This window comes from Astyanax mexicanus, chromosome 3 (genome assembly GCF_023375975.1).
Source record: "Astyanax mexicanus isolate ESR-SI-001 chromosome 3, AstMex3_surface, whole genome shotgun sequence".
Taxonomy (NCBI): Eukaryota; Metazoa; Chordata; class Actinopteri; order Characiformes; family Acestrorhamphidae; genus Astyanax; species Astyanax mexicanus.
The window spans coordinates 30,898,848-30,921,301 of NC_064410.1; the positions used below are offsets into that span (position 1 = coordinate 30,898,848).

Here is a 22,454-nt window from a genome sequence, read left to right on the forward strand (position 1 = left end):
CTGGAAAAAGGTGAGGGGACACTCACGTGTCCCAGGGACAGACAAGACATACAATGATCAAGCTGATTCACTGGCTAAAAGAGGTGCCTTGGAAGGAGTTTCATGGGTCTTTGACCCGTTGAAATACCCAACCCAACCCAACCCCACTGTTTTAGCCGTGACTAGAGCACAAGCTAAACAAACCTCAACAACAGAAATCCCACCCTGCGCTGCGGTCTCCATTGATCCAGAAATCACAGATGCTGATTTGATCACGCTACAAGACGCAGACCCCGACATCAAATCTATTAAGGCTTTCTTGCTTGATCCCACCAACAATCCCATAACCAGCCAAATGCTGGAGGCATCAATTCCGCTTAAACAACTCTTGCACAACCGCGCATTCTTGAAGGTGGTCAAGGGCTTGCTTGTTCATGTCACTGAGACCCACACTTCTCCTGCGTTCGTGGTGCCTCCGTGCCACAGGGGGGTAATGTTGGGGCACGCCCATGACTCTCCATCAGCAGGTCACAAAGGGATCAAGGAAACTTATAGGACACTCAAACAGGTGGCCTTTTGGCCACGAATGCGGGAGCATGTAGCTAGTTACATTAAAGGATGCTTGGTGTGCTGCCAGTTCCTGCCGGCGAATCCTCTGCACAGGGCTCCCTTACAGAGAAAGGGGTTAACCTTCCCGTGGTCGGATCTGCAAATGGATTGGGTGGGCCCGCTCACAAAGTCTGCTCGAGGGAACAAATATTTCCTCACAGTCACATGTGCATTCACCAAGTGGGTGGAGTGTCTTCCAGCCGCCAATGACACCGCTATAACCACAGCGTGTCTCCTGGTTAATCATATCTTCACCCGGTTTGGTCTTCCTTGTAGGGTTGACTCAGATCGAGGTACTCATTTCACGGCAGAAGTCATGCAACAAATGTGGCACGTCCTCGGTGTAAAAGCCAAGTTGCACGTGAGCTACCACCCCCAGTCCTCTGGTCAGGTCGAACGGGCTAACCGCACAGTGGTCAGCATCCTCAAGAAATTTGTGGCCACGCATCACCGCGACTGGGATGTGAAATTGCCGTTGGTACTCATGGCCATTAGGGCAACTCCTCACGATTCCACCGGCGTCTCTCCATTCGAGGTGATGACAGGCAGACAGATGACACTTCCACTACATCTGTTATATCAGCCAGGTGGAACGGATACCTCAGTTGCCTACACAACACAGCAGTACATAGACGATTTGCAGAAACACCTAAAATCCACTTTTGCTTTTGCCCAACAGCACATGGCACGAAGTGCCCAGGGTCGGAAGGCCTACTATGATCAGAAGGCGTCCTATGACGAGCTTCAGGTGGGAGATAAGGTGTGGTACTACATTTTCGCTCAACCTGTCGAGAAACCCCAATCGAATACGGGTAGGCTGGCTCGCAAACTCATGCCTCGCTGGACTGGACCCCACACAATCACGGACAAATTGTCCCCGGTGGTGTACCAGATCCAGATCAGCCAAGGTTCTAAGGAGCCAACCCGCAAGTGGGTACACCGCAACCAAATTAAGCCACACCAAAGCCCTATGGGACAAGTCGGGGCCGCCAATGCCTTGATTAGAGTCTAATCAGGTGGACAAAACCCCTGCTAGACCCCTAGGTGTTTAGCAACTCCTAGCTGTACAACTGACAACTAAACTAATAACTTCATTTTTAAAATTTAGGAATACATTGATCTTTGATCCATATACAGTAGTCTGTTGTTTGCAATTTCAACCCAAGTACCATTACACATCTGCCGATCAAGCCAGCCAACAGAACCATCATTTTGTGCCTGGGAATAGGATATCACTGATTGTTAGCCACTTATCTGTTAGATTCTACTTCATTGGTGGTTCACACTAGTACACCCAGGTTAATCATGTACATTTGTCTCGTTAGGAAGATGAGGACTCTCCTGCTCCTGACGCTCGTGCTGGGGACGATCGTCGCGGCCCCTGATGTGATCTCCCCCGGACCTACCTCAGGAGTAGTTCTTAGGGATAATTCGGGACTACTAATCACAAACTGCCGGTTACATACCCAAAGGGTGTTTGTACGACTGAACCCGGAGGAAGTATGTAAAAAGAACTTCCCTGATTGGTCCCGCCAAGTGGGGTGGGCTGGGCATTGGTGGGTACGAGAGGCAGTAAGCCATGCCGAACGAGACACCACCCACATGCTACAACAGCTGCAAAAATTTGCGGTCACACAGTCTGAACTGAATGGGGCTCAAAAGAGATCCAAACGGTTTCTTGCAGGTTTATTAACTGCTGCCGCCGCTGTAGGCTCACTCCTTGGCGTCGGCACATCCGCTGTTAATGCCGTGGGCCTAGCCACGGTCCGCCGTAATGTAGGGGAACTACAGGCAGAACTACCACACATCAAGGACCAAATAGACACCCAACAGAGACAGCTACAGGCAATTGGACAAACTTTACAGGGTACCATTGTGGTCCTCAATACCCACACGGTAGCTTTAAACAAAACTCTGCAAACGATCACCTCCCTGACCCGGGCAATCCAGGCAGATATGGCTCACATCCAAGTGATTAACATGCTTTTGAATGACATGCTACAGGAAGTGGGATCCTCAGTAGACAGTCTAGCTATGGGCAAGATACCAGCTTATCTGGTGCCTTTAACCCTGGTACAGGAAATCCTCAGTAGGGCTACCCGAGAGGAAGTTACTGATCTCCAAGCACATTTAGCCTATACACTCGGAAGTGCAGTACCTCTTTATGTCAATCCAGAAAATAGAGAAGTAGCTTTTCTGGTCAACTTACCTATAATAGCTGCGGAAAACATTTATCGCTTAAAGGAAGTGGTAAATGTTGGGTTTTGGCAAAAAGAAGCACACATCAAAATTCAGACTCCGACCTTGGTAGCTTACCAAGACAGCAATCCTGGACTTTATCTGGCCCCAAATTTGCGCATGTGTACCCTGTCCAAGGATATACACTATCTCTGTCCCAGTAAACCGTTCACTCGAGAGGGTGCCGGCAATCTTTGTGGCCTTAAGCCCATGCTCACTAAGGACCAGTGTCCTGCCACTGTCACTCATAGGTACCAACAGGTCGAGACTCAGGTTGAAATCGTAGGGAGCCGGTGGCTGGTAAATACTGCGGCACGGGAAGCTGTGTTGTCCTATGACCAGCATGATATCGATGAACGTATTCCCCTTCCGGAACAAACATTTTGGGTAGACGTACCACCTGGGGCTACTCTGCATGTTGGGGAATGGTCCCTGTACCACTTAGTACCTGATCAATATGAGAGTGAAATTGAGGTGTCTGATTTCTTTACTACCCACTCCTTAGAACTCAGCCCTGACACCCTTGGTCGGATACAGTATGAGGGTCCCCAGTCTATCGATTTGACCCCCATCAATAATGTCTTAAAAGAGATCGAGTCGCGTCCCACATGGACAGTCCAACCTGTAAGATACTCTTGGTCATTGCCCGATACCTTGTTAGCTGTGCTGGTATGTCTGGGGTATGTAGCAACCTTTGGTATAACGTGTTTTTACCGTAGGAAGACCGTGAAGCTACAGAGACAAATGGATTCATGGTCGGGTAAGGTGGTTAGATTTGTGAGACGTAGAAGGGGGGGTCAAGAAGTGTCAGTGGAAACTCAGGAGGACGCAACTGATGAACCTATGCAGGTAGCTGCAGTAAGGGAAGTGGTTTAGCTCTGGTTTGGATAACGCTAATGCAGCCTGTTGTGTACTGACCAGCAAATGCCACCAGTAAGAGTTGAGATACCCAGTAACCGTTTTGTCCACAGCTATCTACGTCATCTCATCGACTGATAACCTGGATCTCTGCTGATTATCACCCGATGGGGGGGGATATGTAGCAGATAGCCTGATGTCTCATTGTGAAATCACACTCTTAGATCCACTTAAGAAATTCCACTGGAGAGCAGAGGGGGATCCCCCCAACCTTGAATGATAACACTTTAACGACTTTTACGACCATTTGCTGGAAACATCTGTCTCGCTAAAAGCATCCGAACAAAGACCCATAAACCTTGGGGATTAACATGTCACCTGCTGATCCGCTATCTTCGGAGCACACCTCTTAAACAGTCACACTAATTTACGCACACACACACACGCAGTTTGACCCTTTAACTGGTCAAGGACCCGTGGACCATTTAACAAGACAATACTGCCACCCGCAGGAGAAGAAAGGAACTTTTCTTGGAGCACGAGGCTATGATCGAAAAATTACATATGTATATGCTTTTACAATAACTTAAATAACTGTTGGTTAATTCTAATATTGTGAGAAGCAGGGTATCAAGCAATGTGATGAAACACTTTCTAATCAAGAGAACAATTTTGAGGTTTACCTTCATTTTCTTCTACAGGTTCCAGGCTGAAGAATTATGTCTTGTTTGTCATTGGTTGAACTATTGCAACTAGTCAGCGTAGTTTTAACTTTTGCTTTGGTTATATAGATACATTTTCCTGTTTAGTAAAGAGCAAAGCATAAAAGTATAAAGGTATAGTGAATTTCCGATTTAAAGGGTTCTGAAATGATGTTAACCAGAGCAATAGGACCTGCATTCCTTAGTGGGGGAGAGGTGTGAATTACGACGGCCACAGATTTATATCTTTGAATACACAGGCGAGTCTGCCATTTCAAAAGGGAAATTTAAGGCTGAAAAATGTTAAAACATTAAAAACAAAATGTGTTCTTAAGACGTGAATGAACATTAACTACAAAAAGAACACGGAGGGCAACAAACTAGCAGTCTGGTTAAAATAATTACTTAAAAGCTATCAGGGCATGTTTCCACAATACTTTAATCAGGTTAATAACTAAATCTTGAATTAATAAGTTTAAAGTTCATAACGAGTTTCTTTCTTTCCTTTCTAAGAGTCCGGTGCGTGTGAGTTAGTGTATTCCCTGGTCATGTGTTATATTTCTTTCCATTCTTACACCTCAAAATCAACTATGATTATCTAATTGTCTGGTTAGGATTTCAGTTCTGAGATGTTTATTCATATCACTAAAATGCTATGCAACAGTGGGTGAATGTGGGGAAATTGTGGGTTTTCTATGTCAAAGTACATTTTAATAAGCAATGGTTTAATTTGATCATTTAAGAATGTTAAGGTTTAAGTTAATAAAGAAAAAAAGGGGGAAGTCGTCTAGGCAAGACTCCACCTACCTGGAAGATGATTGGGTTTTTAGAAATTATACTTGCAGTTAGGAAACCTATCACAAGTTAGGGCCAATACGTCACGAAGGGAACGTGTTTTCCAATAAAGGGGGATGTTAGTTCATTCAGTTAGTAGTTCGTGGTTCGCAGTTCGGAGTTCGTGCGCTTTTTAGGTTTAGTTAAGTTCAATTTTTTTTAGAGTTTTAGTTAGAATTTTGTACTCTCTCTTTTGTTTTACTTCTCTTAGATTCAGCTTAGTGATTCTTAAGTTCGTGAGTCATAGATTCTAGCTCGAGCTGCGCTTGCAGCACACCCGCGCTGACTAACACAAGTCCAGCGATTATCAACAGAATTAGAGAATTAGGTGCTTCCAGCTATTGAACCACCTTAGCGCTACGGAGCTGCCTATAGTTCACCGCTCATACTTAGCGTTATACATCGCTCGGCCGACCAGACCCAGACGCGAAGAGAACCCTTGATCTATCAGCTGCCCGGAGCGAAGCTCCCGCTTGCCGTTGGAACCGAAGCCCTGCTTGCACCGTGAAGTCCACCTGAAGAACCCGCTTGGCCACCTGGATCGAGCTACCCTTCCTGGCGGTCGACACCGACGGTTCCCTTCGCGGCAGAGACGACACCGGTTGCCCGAGGCCGGTCAACGCAAAGTGAGGCGCTGGTTAAATCTCTAATTCTCTGGTGGCGTTCTGTTGGTCTGGTTAGGTTGAGTCTTGCTAAGTTCTCAGTTATAGTTATTCCCGGTTGAGATGGTGGTGATCGCTGTCAGTTCCATAGTTCTAATGTAACCTAGTTTAACTCAAGTAGCTTGGGTTTAGGGCGTTTTTGCTTCTTTAGTAGTTAGTTCGTTTATAGCAGTATATAATCACTTATAATCTTGTTTAATCTCCTAATATTCTTATAGTGGGTTTAGTTATCCATATTTAGGTTTATCTCCTAGTGGGTTATCATAATTACTTCCCCTTTGGTATATTAAACTGGGTATTGATTTGTTTATTTTTATCTACTTATACATTTCTGTTGTTTGGGTCTAAAGTGTTTTGAGTTATTCATATATGCGATGAGAAGGTTTGGTTGTAAGACTGTTATCATCAGCGTGCTTGAATTTCACTCTCAAATTGTTGTTTGAATTATGCCCCTTATCTAATTCTGCATATATCCATGTATTACTTTTATTCTAAATAAACATTACTTGATTTAGCCAATTGTTGACTTAAGTGTGTTCCTCCCGTGGTTCAAAGACTTTCTGAAACCGACAAGAACTCACCCTGAGGTTAAATATAAATTTTGTAGCTAGCCGCTACTGGCGCCCTATTAACCTTTAATATTAATATTAAAATTAATATTGATATCAGGTAAATAGTTCGGTATCCATTGTAACCACTACATCATTAAAGTACCACAAAAATGCTCATTTTTTTATTCCAGCAAGATCCACAAAGTTGGTAACCAGCCCTACTCAGGATAAGGGTGTTTGCTAAATACCCTAAATATAATTGAATGTAATAGTTAATGTGGTAGAGGGCAATCCTGACAACATACAAGCTAACAAATAGTTGCAGCTTTAAGTATGTATATACTGAGAGTGCATATACTGACTAGTAAGTAGAAGTATATTACAGCTGTTAATTAATAAGTGGACGATTACTGTACTGCACTGCACAGTTTTATTCTTGGTATTTGTGGAAGGCGTATAAAAGAGGATATCTGACTGAAAAGGTCAAGTTGTTCTTGTTTTGTTCTGTTGATGCTGCTGCATCTGAATGGGCAGCACTACTTGTGGCTTCCAGCTGTGAGATGACTATTCCAAGCTATTCCAGATAAACATCAGTACAGCTGAGCAGCGTGAGATGACTATAAATCACTTTCATTACAAAATACAAATACGACCAGAGACAGCAACACTGATTTGTCTCCTAAAGGGTTGTGTGATGAGATAAAATCTGCTTAGCCAAAGACGCATTAGAGTGAGAGGGAGCAAGAAAGTGTGAGAAAACAGGGGAAAAAGCTGTACAGGTGGGGGACTGGAAAAATGCTCTGTATTTTCATAGGTCTACAGGTCTACAGACACATCCACACAACCACTGTCACTATATACACAAGTCCGCATGCAGTGTGCAGTTCTGTGAGTGGCCACAAGGGGAGCTCAGACAACAGTAAAAAAAAAACATCTGTAAAACCGAGGAAACTTGACCTTTGAGATTCTATACACTGAAAATATACTAATTTCCACAACACAGTACAACATCAAATGAGAATTTGAAATCTGAATTCTTTAAAGGTTTATCAACTCATCTCTGGTAATTTCTTCAGCATCATCTCACAAAACAGTCAGCACACAGTAGCAGTAAAGCCAGCCTAACTATTACTCAATCATGTTTTTTGTAGAAAAATGAAACACTGGGACACATTGGGTTATTGAGATTTAGGTCAAATTGGGCAGTTTAACTATACAAGATTTACTTTATTTGCATTAAGGAAAGAATTTTTTTTTTTTTACTCTGCGACAACAGTATTTTTTTACACCTTCCACCGGCATTGTTTAAATAGCAACGGAGCTTACGAATATATCTATTCTGATGATGGGTGTGGTGGCCTGGAAGTGAGGTGTGTTCATGGAAATTTCTGGCGTATTGCTATCTTGCTGAGGCTCAAAATACAGAGGCGCCACTGACTGATTTAAGTCCTGACAATAGCCACCAGTCAGAAGTTCATTAAAATCTTGGCAACACACAGGTGCACTCAACGTGCGTACATCCGCACTCATTACACACACACATAGACACACAGCAGTGCACAAACCCAATTTTTACATCAACAGTAAAGAGAATACACAATACAATAACATTGCTGTTCCTGTAAATAAGATGCTCTGATAAAATACCAATCCACCAAAGTCAAAGAAAACCTGGCTCTTAAAATGGAATGGCAAGAGACACGCTGATTGGTTTATTTCTTGTTATGTTACACACTGACACTCCCTAAATCAAGCTGTGCACTGAGTGGCTGACGTTGCACCTAAACGTGGCTAAAACAGGGCCCTTACAGCTAACTATATTAGCATTCCTAAAATTTAAGCAATTAGAAAGCATTCTTTCTTCTGTCTGAAATGTTTTTAGAAATGCTTGAGGAACTGAGAGTCATATTAATTGCAAAAACACACAGAGGCATAAAGCACAGCACTGACCAAACTCGGTCATGTTGTGACGCTCACGTTGCCTGCGGCTTCTTCTATCACAAGCTTCACTGTTCTCCTGTTTTCTGTGTGTTTGAGTTCAGACCAAACTTTTAACAGCTGACCCATGCTACCCGTGTGTGTGTGTGTGTGTGTGTGTGTGTGTGTGTGTGAAACCCAGACAGAAAATGACAGAGACAGAAAGAAGCAGAACACACTTCCCAGGAAGTTGAATCACATGAGATAGCGTCCGCCCCAGCCAGAGGACCCGAGTCAATCACATGTGTTCATCAGACATGACTAATGAAGTGTTTTGATTTATTTTTATGTTAGTAGCATTCTTTTGTTCATGTAATCCAGAGCACGTCATGTCTCTACTTTTCCCCCTTACCCCAAGCCAAGACATGCTTGGTGGTAAAAATTTTATGTAGAGCTACAATTTAATATTTCTTTTTAGGGTCTTATAATAATAATATTAATAATATTTATATACATTATATATGTACATTAATTTATACAAAAATAGATTTCTATTTCTAGTAGACATCTAAGAGTGTCTTATTTTTTGCAGGCCTTCCCTTTGCATTGTGGACGTTCCCACAAGTTTGCCACACTTTGTCATTGTTTCTTTAAATATTTTCAGGATTTGTCTTTTTCACTGCTGTCCTTAGAGCATCTATAGTGGCTGGAGTTTTCTCCTCCCTGTACATTTCTTAACACAAAGCAGTACATAATTTTTATTCTTAGGATTCTCAAGTTATTTTTAAACCTGTTTAAAATCCATTTAAAATAGAATAATAATTACACTACTAGGTATATAGATAGTTTAATTGTTATAAGCACAGTAAGACAGTGGCTTTACATCCTATATAAGCACACTTACACTACACTTTCCACCTGGTTTAGGAATGTTAAATCCCTGTACAACTTCAGAAATAAAATGTCCTATTCATCTTCAACCCCTATCAAACTCCAATATCAATTTTTAAACTCTTGATAATTCATTTCACCTTGCCATAAACATGCTGGCCAGTGTTTAAGTTCACTCACAAGTGAGATAATTCCTAAGCTAGCATTTGTACACCTAAATAAAGTATTTTTGACAGATTCTCTATGTTTGATGAATAATGAGGCTAGAACATGCTTTCAATTTGCCCATCAGTAACTGTGATATCTAGTGTTTTAAATATAACAGTTGTCAAACATCAGTGTAAAATTTACATCTGAGAAATCTGTTTTGACCACGAAAACAAGGAGACAAGGACGTAACAGTCTCAATAAAAACCAGTGGTCCCCAGTCTTTACTGCAAAAACAATATAAAGTATTACCTCACACACCCGCAGCAAAGCCTTTTAAAAGAATGATATTAAACTGTAACTCCTTTCCTAATTTTCCTCTCCACATTGGTCTCATTGCGTCGATGCCCACAGTGCTGGCCCTACAAAAACATTCCCTAAAGAGGACAAGTAATCAGAAGTGCCAATTCTGACTACAATCTCCTGGGACAAAGGTGTGTGTGTGTGTGTGTGTGTGTATGCATGCTTTTGTGTATTTGCTTTTGATTGCACTGCAGGAAAGCTAAACATGGTGTATTATGTTTTGGAATGCTGTGAGAGCTGCAGTAAGGCAGTGGTTTAAGTCACAGTGTGGAGACGTGTGGGATGCTGAATCAACACATATGATGTTTTTCTAACTGAGAACAGAGATATAACTCTTTTAGATGTGAATATGTATCCACTCAGTTTTTGAACTTTATATGCTTGTAAAGCTCTCCCGGCTGCCCACAGCCAGGAGTGTGATCATGTGACACTTTTTATAGCTGTATAGGTTTATTTCTCAAAAAAACTGATACATGAATTTAACGCAAATAGTTAATAAAAACACACATTTATCTAAATCCTAAATGTAATCAATCAAATCACTTGACACGAAACACAAATAATGCACAAATCCTGGAATCCTGGAAAAAACAAAAACTGGAACCGATGCACTTAGGCCTTAACCCATGCTGACATTTAATCTACGCTTCTATTATAATAACATGATTTCTTAATGCTTGTGTTGCATCTGTTTTGCCTTGTTTATTCTTCCCACACATGCAGTTCCAAACCAACACATTTTATATGTTCTAAGACTGGAGGGCTAATAAAAAGCAGTAGCAGCAAAGTGTAGCACCACTACTAAACTAAAGAGATCTTTAGAGCAGACACACCCATTGCAACCTGAACTGAGGGCTGACCAATCAGAACATTTACATGTCTATGAGAATGGCTCTTATACAGTTTCAGGGCAGATTTAATGAAAATTAAAAAAAGAAACTCAAACTGCTTATTTTTTCTATGTATCCCTTGTTTTTACCACACAGAAATCGTACCAAACTATGGTGTTAACCAAACTGTGACTTTTGTGTACCGTTACACCCCTATATTGTATGTAAAAAAATCTGTAGTAAATTTACAGATATTAATTTCATGTCATAAAGTACTTTTCTCAGCATTAAAACAAATATAAATTATCCTATTTCAGGGCCAAATCACTTTTAATAGTTACTGTGCAACTGAGAAATTATTAAACAGTAAAAACGAGAAGGTGTTTTAAAGTCATCAAAAGATTAACCAATAAGCTTAGAGCATTCATTTCTTATCTCTAAAAGAGGTATTTATCATATGTTCTAACATACACACAGTACTGCTTTTATATAATGAACAGTACTTTGCAAGTCATGTGCAGTCATGAAAGTGGTTAAGAATAATCTAGGTAAAAAACTATATGATGTAAGGTTAGAAAAAGCAGTCAGGAGTTAGAATTATGAGTGGGATAAAATATAGATTTTTTTGATATATCATATTTTTTCATATTTAATACAAAATCAATACATGTCATCAAATGTAACTATATTTATACAGATGCTGTGAAATATTGTGTTGAGTTGTCTTATTACATATCATTACATTGATCACTGTTAGCATGGGCAATGTATCGTAATAATATCATACTGTGAAATGCCGTTTGATTCCCACCCCTAGTCAGAATGTGTTTTCAAAGGTTAAAATACATTTACATACATCAAATCACAAAGTGTTGTTAATGTGTTTGTATTTATGTAAATGTTTTTAAACAACGTTCAGGTGGGCACACCTGTAGAACCTAAATTAGGTCAATCCATGCACTATATTCATATAAATTTTTTTATTTTATAGCCGTGAACATCCTTTCCTTCTATTTGGCTGTATCTATTTGGTGACCAGCTTCTGGACACTTCACACTGAACATTTGGTGGAAGATCTGATCCTGTGAATGATATTCACCATTTGGCACATTAAATCTGGCTTCACTTTACAGAAGATCAGTTATATGTCAAAGTTTAGGTCAGTGTACAGCTAAGTTAGCAACAGTGAGTCAGCGTTTTTCATGCAACTTACAGTGACTCACCGACTAGCATGAGATGTGGGCCAATAGCAGCGCTTTAGTATTAATCATGATTATGAGTAAGAGCCTGGATGCAGACAGGACAGAGAGAATATGATGAAGAGAGGTGAAGAGAGGGGAAGTGTGTGTGTGTATGTGTGTGTGTGTGTCTCCGTGTTTATGTAGGAGGAAGATTTCTGGTTGTTTTTGTTATGTGAATCAGGATTCTCAGAATCAGTGTGTCATTCTGCCCACTGCTGGTAATAACTAGTACTGCCAGTAAAACACAGAGATAATAGCAGGTTTAAACACAAGTGTAGCAGGGAATTCTCAGCATTTCCTTCTTTGAAATGTAATTCTGATTAATTCTCTCTATCCTAGTGTGTTGCTCAAGATACCTGTGGAGACTTTGTCTTTGTTCTCATTAACCAATTAAAATCTGCCACCAGAACACCACTGATTCATACTGAAAACAGAATAATTTCTCTGCATATGAAATGAGACACTGCTATTTTCTGTTACTATTCAAAATATAAAAATCTTCTCTCTATGTATTGAAATAAATCAAATCACTGAGAAATTAAGAGGCAGAATTTTCTATAGAAACAATGGGTTGAAGATAAAACTAGAGGGATACTCATTTAATGATGAGTGTCAGCTGATCCCGATTCAATCTTTTTGTAGTAGTTTAGATAAAATGTGATCCTAATAAATTCTTAAGTAAAATCACTTTATTTTTTGTAACTGTTTATATTATAGTGCGTTTAATATCTTTATAATCCAGTTTGATTGCCTGAACATTCAGCTCACAGTTTCTTTGAAACTAAACTCTTCATTTACCTTTTAAAAACTCAGTGCTGCTGACTGGGCAATTATGTCTATAACTGCCCATTGCCATTATGTTTAGCACCTTGAGGCCTCTAAATTTGTATTCTGGACACCGTGGCTCTGAACAGGATTGGAATTAGAAGAGCAGATCCCTGATCTCCTAAAATATACCCAGATCAGCCAAGATCCAGAGTCTCTGGATTGGACTGCAACATCTCTAAAAATAGTCTAGTTAAAAATGTGTACAGTGCTTTATGCTAAAGTTTATTAAGAAGTCATTGATTAAGGAAATATGTCTTAATACCAAATTACCACAGTGATTGAATAATTTCAAGTTATAACCAAATTCTATTAAATATAAATATTAATCCTCAATTTCAGGAAAAGGGTTTAAATAACTAAACAGAGATTACCTGGTAACACTGTTTTTGTTACTAAATAGTAACATGAAGTGAATATTTTGTGTTTAAGACAATATTTTAATAAATATATTTGAATATTAGGAGAAATATATATTTTTTTTTATTAATATGGCACACGGACAAAACTCTCTTTTAGAATGATCAATATATTAGTTTAACTGAGTATTTAGCTGACTAACAAAAAATCGGTAGATTAATGAATAAAACATTAATTGTTAGGTGCCTTACTTACTTTTCTACCTTTGTGTGAAACAGGACAGTAAAGAGGATGCATGCCTACCTTGCGAATAGAGGTCATCTTGCGGAAGAAGCTAAATGTTCTTCCAAAAGAGCTGCCTTCTGTCTCTTCTCTCTCTTCATCCCTCTTTTCTTTTATCTGTCCTCCACTTTCCCAAACAATGCCAGTCAGATCCCTGTCTAAACTAAGAGAAAGAAAGATAGGATAATCTTATATAGGAAGGTTTATATGGAGTTAAACCCACAGACATATTTCATATCAACAAATATTTTACACTACAAAGTCTAGTCCTGCATAGGTTATATACGTAAACTGGGTTAAAACTAACCTGTGAGTCGATCCTCCGCCTTGGTAGAACGGTACACTCTCTGAAATACACAGAACAGAAAGTACAGGGTTGATGCATAACGAAAATAATGCTAATACTTTCAAAAGAACATTAGGTCTTGTGTGTTCCCTTTTTAGTGGCATCGGTTTCACAGACAGACAGGAAGAGGGAGCCAAAAGTAAAATATATTCAGCAGTTCTCAGTTACCAACTGGAGTTCTTGGAAAGGCGAAGTGCATTTCTTTGTGGGAAAAGTTCAGGAGAAACTAAAGACACACAGACAACCTTTTTTCTCACCATAGCAGTAAGAGCGAGGTCGAGGGGCAGATGTTTTGGGGGTTCGTCTCACTACACAGAGGCTGGGGGCCGAGGCACTGCAGCCATGCATCTGACTCGACTGTTCCTAAAAAGATAGAATACTGTGTTTTAATATTACAGCAATATCTGACACTGTATAGCTACTAACAGCAATCATAAAGCAATTATAAATACCAAAACATGACTGCAAATCTATGATACACAAATTCCACCTTACTCCAAATATAGTGGATCTAGAAACTACGTAAGTAAGTGACACAACACAGAACCTTTTTAGACATTACCTGGAGGAGCGGTATGTGTGAACAGCTGTACCAGACATCACCCAGACCACCCTCTTGTACAATTTAATACAATAAAATAATAAAATATTATAATTTTATAATGTTCTGGAGATATCACAGTGGGCATTTAAATGACATTTAAATGGACTGGCACAAAACCAAAAGATATGGCAACTCCAGATAAAGCCTGAACTTAATTATTATTATAATTCTTAATATTGCCAACATTTTGCACCTCTTTTTTTTTTTTTACATCATTTTTGTATCATACAGAATTGTTGCTGTTATACTGAAATATATACACTGAGTGTACTATCAGCAACTATATAAGCAAGTGTATTAGAGGTCAATTTACAAACCAACCCGCTTTGAGGCTACTAGATACTTGTAAAAAAGGTCAGGGTTGGCGCTGAGTGGTCCAGCGGTCTAAAGCGCTGCCACTATGAGCGGGAGGTCACAGGTTCGAACCCCCGCTCATGCAGCTTTGCCATCAAGCTGCTGGTGCTCAGAGGGAGCACAAATTGGCCCTGCTCCCTCCGGGTGGGTAGATGGTGCTCTCTCCCCACAACACTCCAACACTCCTAGGGTGATGTCTGCAGCACAGGGTGTCTGTGAGCTGATGTATCAGAACCGAGTTGCTGCGCTTTCCTTCAAGTGTGCTGTGATGCTGCTCGGCAATGCTGCATCAGCAGCAGCTCGAAAAGAAGCGGTGGCTGGCTTCACATGTACTGGAAGAGAAATGTATTAGTCTTCACCCTCCTGCACTCTAAGAAATATAAGTACAGATTTGTACTTAAAAGAGTACAAAGCTTGTCGCTGGGGCTGTACCTTATATTAAGGTTCAAAAAAGTACCTTTCAGTGAAAGTACTTTTTTGTACCCATGGTTTTTGTGCCAATAAAGATTATAAAGATTATAAACATTATCATCAACTAAAAATGGCTCAAAAACTTGATGATACAAAATTGTCTGGCTTTCAAATAAAAAATGTGCAATTTAAATATATACTGTTCATTAGTACAGTGATGCAGAATACTGAATGTACCTTTTGGCTGGTTAAATGGTACAAATTTGTACTTATTGCTGTTAGAAATGACTTTGTACTTCAGAGGGAACAAATCTGACCCTGTAAAGACCAATATTGTACCTTTGAGGGTACAATTATAAAGAATGTACCTTCGAGTACAAAAAAGTACTCATATCGTACCTCTGTTTTTTAGAGTGTGGTGTGTTGGGGCATTATTAGTGATGGGGGACTCCTAATGAGTGGGTTAGGTAATTGACTGCTTGAAAATGGGGAAAAAATAGAAATAAAGGTCAGGGTATCAGTATTAATGAACCCCATTAATGCTAACTAATAAAGTTCATTAAATATGCTCATTTACATGTTATGTGATACAGTTCAGAAAATATGACAGTATGAATTTTCAATTTCACTCAGCTCTATTGCTTGCATTGTTTTAGCTGCAATTTAAAACAAAAAAAACAAACAAACTAGGACTGATCAACTACAGTGTCTTTCATAACATTTGGGACTAAGACAAATTTGTTCTTGATATCCCCTCTTGTTCCTCAGTTTAGTGCCTTTTTTTATTAATTTTTTCCCATTTTCTCCCTAATTTACACGGCCAAATACCCAACCAACTCATTAGGGATCCCCCTTTCACTAGTGATGCCAATGCCTCCTCTGACACATGTGAAGTCAGCCACCGCCTCTTTTTGAACTGCTGCTGAGTAGCCAGCCCACTCAGAAGACATTTACTGTCTTTTAAGTCCCTAAAAGACAGTGAAATCAGCAGGTGGAGTGTTTATATATAGTGCATATAGCTCACCTCTAATGCTGAGCGGAGCTGCTGTTGTGGCTCAGTTGTGGCCTCCTCCTCCGTAAGGGAGGAAAGAGAGCCCTCGTGAGCGATGGACCTGCGAACCCTTCTACTGCCCATTGCACTGCCCAACACCAGCGCCATGTCCTCTGGGTCCAAATCCTCCAAACTCACACTGACAGAAAGGACAGAAAGGAGAAAATTAAAAGTTATTTTTAGAATTTATTGCACATTTTTCCTGTCTATTAGATTATATCTTTTATTAGACAAATTTAAAAGTATAAAATAACACAAAAAGAATACGTGACAACAGAAAATGTGAAGACAGGACTCATAAACACCAAATTGTGAGTATATAGCATAGAAAAAACATAATAAAAAAACTAATACACAAAATAAACCTCAGCCATTACACACATCTGCATGAAAAGGGTAAAACAATATTAATGTAAGCAGCCTAGTTTTGAGAAAACAATTAGTTTCACTATCCTTTTGTCTCTGTTAAATCCCTGCAAAACACTTCCTAAAATCCTATGCAATTTGATATCTCCGACATGCCTTTCATCAGCCAATCAGGAACAGATTTCTCGCTCATCATCTCTAGAGTACTGATCAGTGTCACCCGTGTCTCTGTACTTGCTCTGTATAAATACCTGTTTGTAACTCTCTTTTGCTGTTGCCAGTATTGCCAGTCATCCTTATGCCTACGTTTTGGTATTCTTGTTTAAGCCTATTTTGGTTAAATTGTTGTGCTTGTTCATTTGGTGTTTGGACCTGGCTTGTCATTTGGTTACCTTTATTGACTTAAGGTGGTCACTGTAACAGTGGCTAGTGTAATTAAATCTGCAGCTTTGTTTTAAATCTGTGAGCAGTTGGTTAGTTTGAATAATGAACTGTTTGCTTCTTTAATTTCACTAAAACTCAAATGTGATATGATCGAAATGTATGCTCAGGAAACTTAAACTAGGGAAAGCCTTTTTTACTTCCTTAAACTACAAATATATTTTTTACAATGTGTCTCTCATGAATGTAATTAATGCCCATTAGAAGATAATGACTAATTAACTACTAAAGCATGAAATCTAGTAACCTTTTCAGTTTTCATTTACCCTGAACCAAATAAATGCATTAAGAAATCCTCCCTTTTTATTTGCCCTTAATTATCTTTACATTTCTCACCTATGAGATATAATACCCAGTAAAACACAGAAAAGTGTACAATTTTAGTTTAAATGTTTTCAACTAATCTCCTAAGGTTTTGCCTATTGCTGTCCAACCAAAATGATGTGTTTCCAAAACAGCAACTTTACAGGAGAAAAATAATATCTTCTTAACTTTTAGTGAAACCCAATGTAAAGTTAATTTATTGTCATTTTGGAGAATTTCTACTGGTCCCTTTTAGTGTAAGGGACAGCATGTGTATTCAAATTGCAGCAAAAAATCACAAAAATGGAGATATTTGTTTTTCACTGGATGACGAAAATATACTTGTTTAGACCAAAACCTAACATAAGTAAAATTGAACAGCATAATATCATATCTTACCTTACCAACTAATTACCATAAAATTCATGTTTATAGTCCTTCTCCTTCTCTTTTGACAAAGCATTTTCCAAAAATGCATAACTGACTTCAGGCATCCTGACCACCAGTAACCAAAGAACCTAATTTCTTATTGACTTTCTTTTTTAACTAATCAGAATCAGAACAAAACATAAAAATGAGCAGCACACATTAAAACCCACATACAGACATAAAACTGCTGAAATCTCACTCACTCTTCTCTCCACTGCTGGTTAAAGGCTGATCCCATCACAAACATAAACAAGTAAACACAGAAACACAGTACTGGAATAGTGTTAGCCCCTTACAGTACAGGCTTGTGTGTGTGTGTGTGTGTGTGTGTGTGTGTGTGTGTGTGTGTGTGTGTGTGTGTGTGTTTGTAGAGAAGACATTGGCACTGGCTGGTAATACTCACACAACAACAGACCACACAGTTACACAGTGAAACTCCTGTATGAGCCATTGACTGAGACTATGGTACATGTCTGTTTGTGTGTGTACAGTGTATATGTGTCTCACTCTGATAACAAAATAAATGAATATTAGTTTTGTGTAAACTAACAACTAAAAAGCTTGATAAGTGAATAATACATATTAAGGTCAATGAATAAATTGATGTTAATAGTCTTTCTGAATTAAATTATTAAATAATTTAATTACATTTTTGAAGATTATTGAGTGTTAATAATTTTGAGTTTTAATAATTGCCAAAAAATATAGGTTCTATATCAATCTGAACCACACAACCTCAACATATAAGAAGGGTAGTTAGTTTAATAAATAATAACACAAATAAAAAAAACACTTGGACAACATTGCACTAATACAATTAATTATTTTTTTATTTTTAAAATATCTTAATATAGATGCTATAAATATACAGATTATTAATATAATTATTTTTCTACATAAAAAAAAACGTTACTAAAAGTTTGTAAATTACACAGAAATACTTGCTTTAGTGAATAATGAGAGAGAAATAATGTATATTAAATTGCAGGGGAAATACGTTTAATCGGATTTAAACCTGAGTTTTGTGTACCTGCGCGTGTCATTGGCGGGGGATCCTTGCACCACTGCCCCCGGCTCCCAGCTATGCCTCCTCCAGGGGTCGAGGTGGGCGAGGTGACGAGTGGCAGGGGAGCGGAGGATCACAGACGCTGGAGCAGGAGAGACGGGTGGGGAGGGAAGAGGAGAAGAAAGACTGGGAGAACAGTGGAGAGGACGCGGGGATGGAGGAGGAGTGTTCGACATCTAGAAAGATAATAGTATAAATCTGAGTAAAGTAAATAATGTCTACAGAGTAACAATTCTGTTTACTGTTCTCAATGAAATCTGACAGCAGTTGGTGCTGTGGTTTATAAATGTAGTTGGTTTGACTGGAGCTACCTTGTCGTCAGCAAATGTCATTTTGTCATCTCGCCTCATGTTTGTCCTGATAGATTTATGTTAAAGTTACACTCATGAGCCAAAACATAAGGTCCACTCATAAAGGAAGCAAATGACCCGGATTATATAACTCAATTCAGAGAAACATTTTATCATGGTAAAGAAAGGCATGTGTCTCTGCATATAGTGCACCAGACCCTGCTGCTTATGGAGACCAGTCTGCAAGTCCATTTTAACGGCACTCAACCATTAAAAGGCCTAAATGGTCATAATATTGTAGTAAATAAATATACGAAATATAACATCAGATAAACTATATGTACTGCGTTTACACTGGCAGGTGATAAGTTACTTGTGTCCCCTCAAGTGTGTCCCTTGTGGGTGATATTGTGGCAGCTTGGCTAGAGGTGGAAGATACATACTAGAATAGTATTATGATTTTTCAGTAATAACGATAATTTGGGCAACATGACAAAACACTAAAAAATATTTTATTAATGTAAAAAATACAGCTGTGGAAAAAAAATAAGAGACCATTGCTACTTACAGGTATATATCTGAGTAAAATGAACATTGTTGTTTTATTCTACATTCTAACTACAGACAACATTTCTCCCAAATTCCAAATAAAAATATTGTCATTTAAGACATTTATTTACAGAAAATGAGAAATGGCTGAAATAACAAAAAAGATGCAGAACTTTCAGACCTCAAATAATGCAAAGAAAACAAGTTGATCATATTCATAAAGTTTTTAGAGTTCAGAAAACAATCTTTGGTGGAATAACCCTGGATTTAATTACAGTTTTCTGGAATCTTGGAATGTTTTCATCCACCAGTCTTACACACTGCTTTTGGATAACTTAATGCTACTCCTGGTACAAAGTTTCAGGCAGTTCAGCTTGGTTTGATGGCTTGTGATCACCCATTTTCCTCTTAATTAAATTCCAGAGGTTTTAAATTTGGTAAAGTCAAATAAACTCATCATTTTTAAGTGGTCTATTATTTTTTTCCAGAGCTGTTTATTACTACAACAAAACAAATGTTAAGGTTTTTCTTGTAAACAATAGTAACTTACCAACTAACTGATTTACTTTGGTCTGTATAAAAGATTTTGTATAAAATAATAGTTTTGTAATCAAATAAATAATGTAACCTAAAAAATAATGTAATGTGACAAAAAATATCTACCAAGATACTAGAGTGCGGAATATATAGTGCATGCATATGACACTCTGTCAACTGTCAATGTTATCTTGAATTCTACAAACAGACTTTTATTTCACATGTTACCATGTAACATACCGTGTCTCTCAGATCATGTGACTCCTCAGGGCCCATTCTCAACAGATGTCCTCACAGCTCTCTTCAGAGACCCAGCTTTACCATGACCCTTCCGCTCTTTCCTGCACCCTAAGGATTTAAAAAAGTATAGGTCACCTTTTGTTTGCGGCTGAAAACGGGTCATACAAAACCACAAATTACAGCATGTCCTCCATCAGATGATAGGTTGTTGAACCAACAAGCATAAAACGTTTTAATGGGGGAAGTTAAAATCACTTTCTTATTAAATAAAATCACTGTACTGGGTAATCAGAAGAAAAGCAGCAATAAAATCTTCCTAAAGATAAATAAGCACTCGGACAGCAGCTGTTCAGTCTATCAGTAATAAACCAACTTATCTTTCTTTACTAGTGTCAACCACTCGTAGTCATATCATCGCCTGCTGTTTCCTTGCACACCTTATTGTATAACATGGGATAGATCCACGAGGCAGTAGCACTATTACAGTTCCTTCACTGTTTAACTGAATAACGTGTTGACCAAAGATATAATCCTGTCTAATGATAACTGTCTCTACAAAGAGCTTACTGCTGTGATGCTCCAGGAGAACCAAGCCATAGTCATAATTATTGTATTAGCCCAACTAAAACAAAGAAGCAGAACTGGTGAGTCTGCAACAATTTTACACTCTGTTTTTTTTTTTTACTTTACAAGCAAATGCATCTTTCCATGTTGAAATTGTATACACTGTACAAATATGAATATATAAATATCTTGTACAAAAGTATTTAAATGTGCTCTACAAAGGTCTTAGGTCAAAGGGCATAGTTGAATAACAAGTGTTAAGTATATGAAAGTAACACTGTGAACCTCACACACTGTGCAGCACATTTTGAACATATCACTGTACTAAGTATGGAATAGTATTTAAAAGCAGATAAAAGAATAGGCCAACCAGTCAACAATCTAATAAAAATTCACTATTTAAAACGGAATATTTTTCTCAAGCCCATCATAAAAGATTGATAAATCTTAGAGCAAACAATGTGATTTTAGCCTAATTTTATTCCAGAGGGAAATAATAAGCAGGTCAGGATGTAAAATTTTTTACATCCTTTTTTTTGTAGAATTTTTTGTTCCAACTAGGGCTGCAACAACTAATTTATTGATCGATCTATTGATCGATTACTCGATCGATTAGTTGGTTTTATGTTTTTATATACTACCACCTAATGTGGGTCAGTAAGCTAAAAAAAAAGCCATGGCATTAAAACACCATTACACTATATACTTGTTGGAGCCGTGGGTAAAGGAGATCCACTGTACATTTTTGGTAAATGAATAATATTTTCTCTCCCACTTAATTTACCACAAAAATTTATTCTATGATTTTTTTCATTACTTCTTTATCCCTAAACAGTTACTGCAACTTTAAGGCAGATATTAGATAAAAGCTCTGTCCTGGTTGGGGTTTGTTAAAGTTCATAGCAACACTTCACCACTTCCACTTAAAATAGGTTAATAAGTCAATGTTTGGTTTAACCTGCACTACTACGGTTAGCACTTGGTCTATACATTATTAGTGCATAGAGTGCAATTGGGACACAGCCTCTCACTCACTCGATGTGTCTTGCATGGGTCACACACGGCTTAATGTCATTTTGAAACAGTCTGAGGTAATTTTTTGCTTTCCAGTTTCCTCCTTTCACAGTATATAAAAGGTAGGTGTCAGATACCGTATGACACAATGTGATTTCCCCTCTTCACAGCAAACAGCTTTGCTACACATTCCTGCACTCATCATCTAAAGAGCAGTAATAAGCATGTGTGTGAAAACACGTGTGCAAGCACGTCTCTAAAGACTGCCCTATGTAATCATACACTCAGCAAACAGAACAGTGATAAGGTTATTACCACACCTTGTTACACGCACGCACACATACAGCGATGGTCTCTCACACACACACATACACACACTCTGTAAAGATAGAAAGGAGTGTTACAGATTCAGATACACGTTATCACCAATCAGTTCAGCAAAAGCCTGATATCTTTTAGCCTGAATCCATAAAAATGTCTGTGCTTTCTAAAAACAAGTTTCTACACTGGGTCATGAATGAACTTGCTTGTAAATAAAACGCTATCATGGTTTACATCTTCTCTGCAGCGCTGTCATAATATTATTCTGACCATTAAAATA

General features: G+C 38.6%; 1 protein-coding gene across 3 annotated transcripts in view; it reads right to left on the reverse strand.

Annotated features, from left to right (window-relative positions):
- The window catches only part of arhgef1a (Rho guanine nucleotide exchange factor (GEF) 1a), a 103,031-nt gene that overhangs the window by 73,074 nt on the left and 7,503 nt on the right, over positions 1 to 22,454 (reverse strand). For all 3 annotated transcript variants that reach the window (XM_049476325.1, XM_049476326.1, XM_049476324.1), the window contains exons 2-7: positions 20,276 to 20,383; positions 18,624 to 18,835; positions 16,028 to 16,193; positions 13,892 to 13,997; positions 13,596 to 13,635; positions 13,310 to 13,451 (exon numbers count right to left, since the gene is read on the reverse strand). In XM_049476325.1, the coding sequence (XP_049332282.1) occupies positions 13,310 to 13,451; positions 13,596 to 13,635; positions 13,892 to 13,997; positions 16,028 to 16,193; positions 18,624 to 18,835; positions 20,276 to 20,311 (702 nt within the window). In that variant the 5' untranslated portion in view covers positions 20,312 to 20,383. The remainder of the gene's footprint in view (positions 1 to 13,309; positions 13,452 to 13,595; positions 13,636 to 13,891; positions 13,998 to 16,027; positions 16,194 to 18,623; positions 18,836 to 20,275; positions 20,384 to 22,454) is intronic.